The 10494-nt window shown below is 45.3% G+C and overlaps 1 protein-coding gene and 1 long non-coding RNA gene across 6 annotated transcripts; both read left to right on the top strand.

The window, feature by feature from the left end:
* Nucleotides 1-1204: 1204 nt before the first annotated feature.
* On the top strand, nt 1205-10325 carry proca (protein C (inactivator of coagulation factors Va and VIIIa), a). Of its 5 annotated transcripts, none has more exons than XM_083992023.1 (10): nt 1205-1319; nt 1656-1696; nt 1838-1921; nt 2430-2587; nt 4259-4283; nt 4654-4764; nt 4904-5044; nt 5856-5974; nt 7845-7962; nt 9690-10325. In XM_083992023.1, the coding sequence occupies exons 3-10, from the start codon at nt 1840-1842 to the stop codon at nt 10274-10276; spliced, it is 1341 nt and encodes a 446-aa protein (XP_083848149.1). In that variant the 5' UTR covers nt 1205-1319; nt 1656-1696; nt 1838-1839; the 3' UTR covers nt 10277-10325. The 5 variants fall into 5 exon arrangements, with proteins under 5 accessions (XP_083848149.1, XP_083848148.1, XP_083848145.1 ...); XM_083992022.1 differs by having other exon boundaries at nt 2418-2587; XM_083992019.1 differs by having other exon boundaries at nt 1209-1319; nt 1656-1730; nt 2418-2587.
* Nucleotides 5073-5801, top strand: LOC311001076. Its single transcript, XR_014596129.1, has 2 exons — nt 5073-5201; nt 5239-5801. It is a non-coding gene; the product is annotated as an uncharacterized lncRNA (long non-coding RNA).
* Nucleotides 10326-10494: the final 169 nt, after the last annotated feature.

Genomic DNA, 10494 nt, shown 5'->3' with positions numbered 1-10494 from the left:
TCAGGTGAACCACATCCACACAAAAAACCGTCATCTCTGTTACCGGAGGCGTAGAAGTTACATTTTAGAAGATCATGTGGCAAAGATAAATACAAAGCACCTTATGAAGAACCCTGTAATAACACTGGGCTCTTCGCTTGACATGACTGGTGGTGGTCTAGTGTTTTTGATACTCGAGATCGGTCTTGGTTTCAATCTCACCCCCCTCAAAGTCTTGGTCTTGGCTCAGTCAGGTTAGGTTAGGTCTTGAATACAACACTAACTGAATCTCAGCAGATCCATCAACTGCCCATTTCCTGTTCCACCCCATCCCAAACATTGGCCTGAAAGTCGCCATTTGAAGACGATATACTGGGACAAACAGGGACTCAAAACATAGCTGTTTTATATTAATGCTCAAAGTGAATCAAGAAGACCCCTTGGTTTCATTGATTAAAGTCCTGACCCCTGACCCTGCTTCCCCAGCACAAACCCAAACCCACATCCATCAGACCAGGCTGCATCTTCATCGGTCCAGTGTTGATGAACCCATGTTGGACACGTTGGTCACTCTGAAGCTCACCACAGTTTTGAGGATTGGTTATCTAAGTGGCCGTAGCCTTTCTGTCAGGTGTAACCAATCTGACTATTCTCCTCTGATCCCTCTTGTCAGAATGAGGCGTCAGAAGTCAAAGAAAGTCAAGATGCTTGAGTAGTTCAGAATTATACATGCTACTGGTCTTATATAATGGATCTGTCGCCCAAAGCCCATTTAACTGGATTTGTTGACCTTAATGGTAACTCTTTTTTACAAATAAACAAACAATCAACGTAAAGATGGAGAATATATGTTTGACTTCACTGCATTATTTTTGCCAGATCACTCCTCTGGGGCTGTTCACGAGGTTTGTACTTTGGGGGTTTTTTCCCATTATTTTTTAAGGAGTTTTTCTTTTTCTGACTTGTACAGTAGGCTCCGAGGACACAAAGTGTTTGGTACTGAACAGAGACACATTCACTGGGCTGTATATATAAAACTAATTGCAGTTGAATAAAATCTAAGTTACAACAGTTTTCTGCTGTGAGTACGGAGACACGGTGCACCATTGGTCTTCATGTCTGTTGTGAATATTGTGGAAATCCGGGAAATGTCATAAGAACTGCAGCTTTTGTGAAGAGGAGGTCTGATCTTTTGCCGAAGTGAGTGGGTGGAGGTTGTGTTTGTGTGTTGACAGTGTCCAGCTGCAGACTGTGGACTCTCAGTAAACACTGGTAGTTAGTTATTAACTGTAGAAACGGAGCAAACTCTCATCTCCGTCCACCGCTCCGATTCTTCTCACGTAAGTATGAAAACACTCCTCTGTCTCAGAGGTCCGCTCACTTTTTCGAGTTTTGGTGTCATGGTGCTGATACAGCTGTAGGACATCGTTGTCGCCCCCGCTCCGGCGTCTGTCACCCCTGTCTTTCAGCTAACCAGGGTCAAAGGTCATAGAGGTTCAAACAGGGTCTGTCTCCTGCTGTGCGTCAGTTGGAGGGGCCTCTGCAGATTCAGCCAAAGCGGATCAATACTGTTGAAATGTCTGACTGAGGCTGCAGAGGAATTAATTGAAGCATTTATAGCAGAAAGAGGAAAAATGTGCATGTGATGTCGTTTTGATTTGTTTTTTCTGTCTCAGCTCCTCCAGGATTCAGCTTCATCTTGAGCCACATTGACTCGGTAAGCCGCATGAGCCCTCGGCACCATCACTCAGGTGTGAATCATGTTTGTTTATGTCTATGTTACCGGAGACACCTGGTGAATATAAATGCTGAGGAGATAGAAAGATGTCTCGTGTCTGTCTCGTCTCATTGGCTGCAGGGATGACTGACACCATGTCCCGCCTCGTGCTCTGTGTTTCCGTCCTTGTCGCTCTGTGGTCGGCTTCAGCGCTCAGCGTCTCAGGTGAGTGTGTTTGAACTGGTATATACCCACAATTTGGTTTTCAAAGTCTTGAAAAGCTGGTTCCAGTTTCCTTCTGACAAGGTTGCAGGTTTGTTTTCTATCCAGACTCGTAAAGCAAGATGTAAACGTCCAATCCAATTGTTCCATTTATTTTTACTTCAATTTCCCAACCAACTGCAGCAGCTACTGTTCTCAGCAGGGTTCATTCAGACAGCAAACTTTAATTGGCAAAGATTTATTTAAGTTTAATGGCAGGTTCATCCAAAAAATAGGAGGTGGTGATTTTCAGATATTTTTCTGCTTCAGCACATTGAATTCAAGTTTAGAAATGTCCTTTTTTCAAGAGTTTTCAGCACATTTTAACAAGATTCTTCTCCCCTACATTTTGCTGACATAAACACAGAACTTTTAGACACATAATGGACCCATTAAACCAAACCTATCTGCATGTTGAGAAAAATAAAGATGAGCTTTCTGATGGTAAACATTGATCCAGTGTCTTCTTCAGTGTTCTCCGACCCGCCAAAGGCTCACATGCTGCTTCGGTCCCGTCGGGCGAACACCTTCCTGGAGGAGCTGAAACCGGCCAATATGGAGCGAGAATGTGTGGAGGAAAGGTGTGACTTTGAAGAGGCCAGAGAGATTTTTGAAACCAGGGAAGCCACAGTAAGATGTTTGGTGTTTCTGAGTGTATATTCTTCACCTACAACACCGTCTCATTAACACATTTCATACTCACCATTTTCCAGACACTCTTTATCCGAGTGTTACTGCGTCTTGTTGTATGTTCAGTTCAGCTTTAAGGTTGAAAAACTGCTGGATGCATCTGTCATGTTCACACAGAGGGAAGAGGGATTGTTCTGTTATCTTCAGTGTTTTTTGTTTTTTTTCAAGAATTGATTGGACTAATTGAGGAGACTCTCTTTTGATTGGCTGACTGTTTTCTAAATGATCCAATAAAAAATAGAGCAGATTTCAGAATAAAACACTCAGAAAAACCAAATCTTGCAAAGTGATGGATGGATGGATGGATGGATGGATGGATGGATGGATGGATGGATGGATGGATGGATGGATGGATGGATGGTGAGGGGGCGGGGCTTTGGTTTTAAGGGTCTGGTTTTAAGGCTCATTTTCTGAATACAGACTGTGCATTTCTCTTTCACCTTCCTGGAAAAGGAATCAGTGTAAACACAACACTGATGATTCAGAAAATGATCCCGTGTTGTGATGTAATTTTACTTTTTATCTAGTGAACAAACAGACTCCAGCAGTTTTCTCCTTCATTACACAATCACAACACAACAGCCACTTTTTACATATTTTCTAAACTCACTCATGTTCAGGCAGCGTTTACCTGCTACGTGTCTCTCTCTCTCTTGTTCTGAAGATGAATTCACAGTGTTTCACCAGTGCCGACGTTAAGTTTCAAGCTTGTTATAAACTGTCCCAGTCAGACTCCAGTACCAGCACCAGAACCAGTACCAGAACTAGTACCAGAACCAGGACCAGAACCAGTATCAGTACCAGTAGCAGTACCAGAACCAGAACCAGAATCAGTACCAGAACCAGAACCAGAACCAGAATCAGTACCAGAACCAGAACCAGAACCAGTACCAGTACCAGTAGCAGAACCAGTACCAGAATCAGTACCAGAACCAGAACCAGAACCAGAATCAGTACCAGTACCAGTACCAGAACCAGTACCAGTACCAGAACCAGAACTGCCCAATTCCAATTCTAATTTTCATCCCTAGCCCTAGCCCTAGCACTTAACCCTTGCCCCTTGAAACGGAGCTACAATTCGTAGCTGAAAGTCTTTTCTCCCGGGATGACGACGGAGGTTGGCCGGCTGACGAGCTCTCCGGATGGGGTGGTGTCTCCGTGACGAGCCGTTGATCTGCTCCACAGGTGGAGCTTCACTTCTCCAAAAAACATCGGAGCAAACGTCTAAACAGCCTCATTTGGATAAACCGGCCGCACATTGGGGATCTAAACAGCTACTTTCTCGCATGAAAAAATATTAAAACTTAACAAAATGACGTAATAACAACACTACAGCGAGAAATAAAACAGCTGCCGGTTGCCGCAAGATGCATTCTGGGAAACTTGTTATACCCCTCGGTTTGAAGTGTGCCTCTGAAAAATCTCCGTTTCAAGGGCCAGATAGCCCTACCACTTCCCCCTAACCCTCGTCTGAACCAGAATCAGGACACCACCACTTCACGTGAACGCGCAAAACGAAGGGTTAGGGCCAAGGGCTAGGGCTAAGGGGGGACTGGAATTCACCCTCTGTTCAGCAGCTTCATTGCTGATTGTTGCTCTGTGTGTTTGCAGCTGGAGTTCTGGACCGTGTACACAGGTAAGAAGAGCTGCTTCCTCTTCAGTATGAGACACTCAAATATCGACTGTAAAATAATCAACATCAAGTTTCTGTTTCCAATAATCTGGTTTAACATAAAAAGATGGGATCAGTCCACAACAGGAAACATGAGACAAACACAAGTCCAACTGCTTAGTGAAACCAGATAGAAGCAAATAACTTCTGTAAAATGCGCTGAGGATTTAATGCTGGTAGAACCGTTAGTGATGGAGATGTTCAGTTAGTTTGGTTTGGTGCATATGTGACACAATGTGAGTGATGCTGATCTGTCTGGATAACTTGTCTCTTTGCAGCACCTGCAGAGCATTATGGGAAATGTATCTCATGTTGCTCTGTGTGTGTGTTTCAGACGGGAACCAGTGCAACTCCAACATGTGTGATCATGGAACCTGTGTGGACCTTTACCAGGCCTACGCCTGCCGCTGCAACGCTGGATATGAGGGCAGATACTGTAACCATGGTGTGTGTGTGTGAGTGTATGTGTGTGTGTGTGTGTGTTTGTGTGTGTGTGTGTGTGTGTGTGTGTGTGTGTGTGTGTGTTTGTGTGTCCTGTCCATCTGCTTCTGAGATGGAAACGTGACCTTGTGTCTGTGGTTCAGTTCAAACAGCCACCAACTGCTCCGTGGACAACGGAGGCTGTGACCACGACTGCAGGGAGAGCGAGGACAGCCAGACGAGGAGCTGCAGCTGTGTGGACGGATACAAGCTGCACGACGACTCCAAGAAGTGTCTCCCCAAAGGTCAGGAAGGGAGGAAGAACTGGTCTTCTGATGAATCCATAACCAGATGTTCGAGTCTGTCCGTCTGTCCACCATCTCAAAATGTCTTAGTCACACCTTGATTGAACCAATTCAAATTCGACACAATAACGCGCTGATTAGACTTTGGTGGAGAAAGGTCAACAGTGGCCTTAAAGAGTGTTTTGGCAAGGCAGATAAACCACAAGTTCAACAAATCTATTTTGAAGCTGTTCTGGACGTCGTAAAGGTGTTAAAGCTTCAGTTGATAACAATTATTCATATTAGTCACATTTGCTGGAACTATCACTATATTCTGATAGTCTGACATTAAATGGGTAATTTAGGACAAAATCCAACTCCTCTGGCTCCACCTACAGCCTGTAATCCTATTTGCCAAAATCCACCGCAACCGACGATTCTCCACCAGTCAGGTAGAGGGAGCAGGAGGAGCAGCCAATCGCAGCTCGTACACGTCGTAGTAAGTCGACAAAAGTTAAAGTAAACTCCGCAACTTGGTCAGAAATTTCAAGACGATACACTGTCAGCTCTTGAAATTTCCGACCAAGTCGCGGAGTTTACTTTCACTTTCCTCAACTTACCAACTGTATCTTTAAACCTGTGCGCATCTAAAGAGGTTAATCCGACGTCAGCTCTGATTGGTTCAGCTGATGATAGACTGTTTGAGTCCAGACCATGACTTTAGTTGCAGGTCACTCCCCTCTGCTGTCAGCTTATCAATAAACACATTAAATATTCATTTATACCAATCGAGTATAGTTAAATGCACCCAATTTCTCCATTACCCCTGCAGGTCGCTCGTCCTGTGGTCAGCTGCTGATCGGCCGGTCGTCGTACACCAAACCGAGGGATGGTCTGCTGCCGTGGATGGTGGGAGGGGAGGTGGGGAAGAAGGGAGAGAGCCCCTGGCAGGTAAAAAAGGAATCTGTCTATTCCCTCATGGGCCTCTGCTCCGTCATCAGGAGGTTTCTGTCCAGACTTTAAAGGGATAGTTCACCCAAAATTGAAATTTCACTCATTATCTACTCACCCTCATGTGGACTAAGGGCTGGGAGAAGTTCAGAGTCCTCCGTGGCTTCTCTGAGTTACAGGGGGTCTCGGCGTAGCAGTGCATGTCCATATAACGGTTGCAAATGGATACCAACTGTCTTCGTAACAAAAAGACACACCAAAAAACATCCAAATACCTCCATGCTGCTCGTATGTAATGTCCGTCTTGTATTAAAGCCCCGAAATGCGAAATTGTCCCGCAAAAAATTAAATAAGTCTATATTTCAAACTTGTTTGTAGCGGAAGCTTCTCTTCCCGGTTCGTCAAATTTGGACGAACTGGGAAGAGGACAGACCCTGGTTCATCCAAATTTGACGGACCAGGAAGAGGAGCTTCCGCTACAAACAAGTTTGAAATATAGACTTATTTAATTTTTTCGGGACAATTTCTCATGTCGGGGCTTCAATACAAGACGGACATTACATACGAGCAGCATGGAGGTATTTGGATGTTTTTTGGTGTGTCTTTTTGTTACGAAGACAGTTGGTATCCATTTGCAACCGTTATATGGACATGCACTGCCACGCCAAGACCCCCTGTAACTCAGAGAAGCCACGGAGGACTCTGAAACTTCTCCCAGCCCTTAGTCCACATGAGAGTGAGTAGATAATGAGTGAAATTTCAATTTTGGGTGAACTATCCCTTTAAAGGACATTTCCAGGCAAATTCAACTCGGGGCTGTATTTTCCTAACATTTTAGGTCTAAAAGAAGGAATCTGAAGATGTTCAGTTTAATGTCTCCTGTTTTGCGGTAGTTGTGTCTGTCCCCGCATCGCCACGGCAGCGATAAATGGGAGCGGATTGAAGTTCTGCTGCTTAGGCTGTTTACATCCCTCAAAGCCACAGACAGCGTCAGATGGCGACTCAAACATGCACCCAGAAGTTTGTTTACTTCAAGCAAGCCGACATGTTTGTAAAACTAGATCAAATTCGCGCGAGACCCAAGTTGACGCACTCGGTGTGTTCAGGTGCATTCGGAAGCTCCCGTTTGTGTCATAAACACAGGAATATCAACTCTTGACTTGCTTGAAGTAAACAAACTTCTCTTTGCATGTTTGAGTCGCCATCTGATGCTGTCTGTGGAAAAAAATTGTGGCTTTGAGGGATGTAAACAGCCTAAGCAGCAGTTCTTCTATCCGCTCCCATTCATCGTTTACGTGGCGATGCGGGGACAGACACAACTACTGCAAAACAGGAGCAATTAAACTGAAAATCTTCAGATTCCTTCTTTTAGACCTAAAATGTTAGGAAAAAACAGCCCCGAGTTGAATTTGCGCGGAATTGTCCTTTAACTTCAGGAGCTTCTAAAGGGACAACGAGGAGTTTTGGAAAAGCGAAGCGTTTTCACACTACATTTATGAGCCTCCGTGCACCGTGAAATTCTTTGACCGGCGCAAGACGGACTCATGTTTTCATTCATCAAGAATTAAAGTCAGAGGTTGGAAGACGATCACATACCGTCGTAGTCCCGACCATAAACGGCGATTCGGCGGCGTTATTCTCATGACTCGCCGGGCAGCGTCCGCGAAACAGAAAGTAAGGAAACGCTGGTCGGCTGGACCAGCATTTCCGCCACCACTAATAATAACAAAATAACGATAGAGACAAAACGATATATTTATTATTAATATGAGACTTTTTTATTGTCGCGGAATTTTTCATTCTGCCGATGGAGAAACCCCATCGTTGTCCCTTTAAAAAAGGAGGTTGGACAGAGTGTGTTTGTGTGCAGGTGCTGCTGCTGAATGCCAGAGGAAATTTTCACTGCGGGGGCGTCCTCATCGATGAGAGCTGGGTCCTGACCGCCGCTCACTGCCTCGACAACAGCCTGAGGTTCAGCGTGCGGCTCGGTGAGTTCCTGATTCACTGAAAGTCTTCTTAGACCAGTCAACCATTCCTCAGAGGGTTAGTTAGCTGTGTGGCTGCAGGTTTTTGTTCCAACCAATCAGGAGCACACAGTTTGACCAATCAACTGTCTGAAGACTGAGATCAGTTGATGACAGGCGACAGTCTGGGTAATCATCCTGCTCACGGCGTTGTGCGTGTTCTTGGGATCTGGCAGCATACCTGTATGTCAGGGAGTCATGTGAGCATACACGTATAACATTAAACAAATGTTAAAGATTAACTCTCCAAGTCTGGTCGCTTCTCCTCTGTGTTGGAATCTGTCTATTCGGCAACGAAGCCGGCGAAAAATCAAACCATGGAGCGGTGGATAACGTTATATATAACATATACAATGTTACGACGTATATATGTGTGAAGTCTTTTCTGTCATAAACAAAAGATTGCGGGTTACAGAGCGCGTTTGTTTGAGACGAGAGCTGTGACATCATGTAGTCATGTAGTTAACTATCACAATTAGTCTCGAGCTTTTAATTAAGGTGAAAAATGTAGCATAGCCACAGGAAAATACTGCTTAGTTCCTCTTTAAGTCAAGTCTGTGCAAAAACCTGCAGCCACGTGGCCCTTTGTGGAGTAGTTTGCCCCTGCCTGTTTAGTTTCCTCCATATGAGATACTCTGGTCAGTGGAGGATTTTCCTCTTCACATCACCAGATTTTCCTCCCTGTTGCAAAAACCTTTTGTTTTCAGAGTCTCATACATACATGTGCAAGTAATTTTGCATGTCAGTATTTTTTTTTCAAACAAAAAAAGCATCACCATGGTTACATCAGTGTTAAAACAAGGCAATACCAGCACTGATGACCTTTTTTTCAAACTGCCCCACAGTTCTTGTAAAAGGTTCATTCAGAGTTCTCCTACATCAGAGGTAATTACTAACTACATCATCATTGTGAGATCATACCAAGGGTCAGGGAGGGCCATGTTAAAAGAATAGTCCACCCAAAATTCAAATTTCACTCATTATCTCCTCCTCCCCCTCATGTGGACTAAGGGCTGGGAGAAGTTTCAGAGTCCTCCGTGGCTTCTCTGAGTTACAGGGGGTCTCGGCGCAGCAGTGCATGTCCATATAACGGTTGCAAATGGATACCAACTGTCTTCGTAACAAAAAGACACACCAAAAAACATCCAAATACCTCCATGCTGCTCGTATGTAATGTCCCTCTTGTATTGAAGCCCCAAAATGCGAAATTGTTCCGAAAAAAATTAACTAAGTCTATATTTCAAGCTTGTTTTGTAGCGGAAGCTCCTCTTCCCGGTTCGTCCAAATCTCACGAGATTTGCACCGGCGTCAGCGTGATTACTGACGCCGACTTATTACATTTTTTTCGGAACAATTTCGCATTTTGGGGCTTCAATACAAGACGGACATTACATACCAGCAGCATGGAGGTATTTGGATGTTTTTTGGTGTGTCTTTTTGTTACGAAGACAGTTGGTATCCATTTGCAACCGTTATATGGACATGCACTGCTACGCCGAGACCCCCTGTAACTCAGAGAAGCCACAGAGCCCTTAATCAACATGAGGGTGAGTAGATAATGAGTGAAATTTCAATTTTGAGTGAACTATTCCTTTAAACTGACTGACTGTGAGTAATTTCAGGTAAAACCACTAGGGGGGCGACATCAAGCAGTCACTGACACACACACACACACTGGTCTGTGTCTTCAGGTGACTACGAGCGTCTGAAATTTGAAGGCACTGAGAAGATCCTGAACGTCGTCCAGTACTTCAAGCACCCGGCCTACAACAGCCGGACGGTGGACAACGACATCGCCCTGCTGCGCCTGGAAGCCCCCACCGGCTTCACGGAGTTCATCCTCCCCGTTTGCCTACCGGGGCGCCAGATGGCCGAGCGCGTACTCCACCTCAACGGCACCATGACAGTGGTGACCGGCTGGGGCAAGAACGACCTGGACAGCACCACGTTCAGCTCGGCGCTCAACCTCATCAAGATCCCTCTGGTCGACCACAAGATCTGCTCGCAGCAGATGTCCAACAACATCTCCGACAACGTCCTCTGCGCCGGCTTCCTGGGGCAGAGGAAGGACGCCTGCGAGGGCGACAGCGGGGGTCCGATGGTCACTCTGTACCGGGACACCTGGTTCCTGGTCGGCCTGGTGTCCTGGGGCGAGGGCTGCGGCAGGCAGGACAAGCTGGGCATCTACACCAAGGTGTCCAACTACAACGACTGGATCCACAAAGTGCAAGAAGACTGGGACAGAAGTCATCATATACAAGCAACACCCACCATCTGAAATGCAGCAGAAATGTACCACACTGTTCAATAAACCCATTCTGTCTTAACAGGCTTCAGTCAACTTCTTTAACTAGGCAAGACAAGGCAAAGCAATTTTATTTGTATAGCCCGTTTTTACCACCAGTTTGTCTCAAAGGGCTTTACATGGCATCATAACAACATCCTCTGCCCTTAGACCCTCACATCGACTGAGGAAAAACTCCATGGAAAACACTT

This window comes from Trachurus trachurus (genome assembly GCF_905171665.1).
Source record: "Trachurus trachurus genome assembly, chromosome: 17".
In the NCBI taxonomy this organism is placed as follows: Eukaryota; Metazoa; Chordata; class Actinopteri; order Carangiformes; family Carangidae; genus Trachurus; species Trachurus trachurus.
This window is presented reverse-complemented; position numbering and strand designations above follow the sequence as displayed.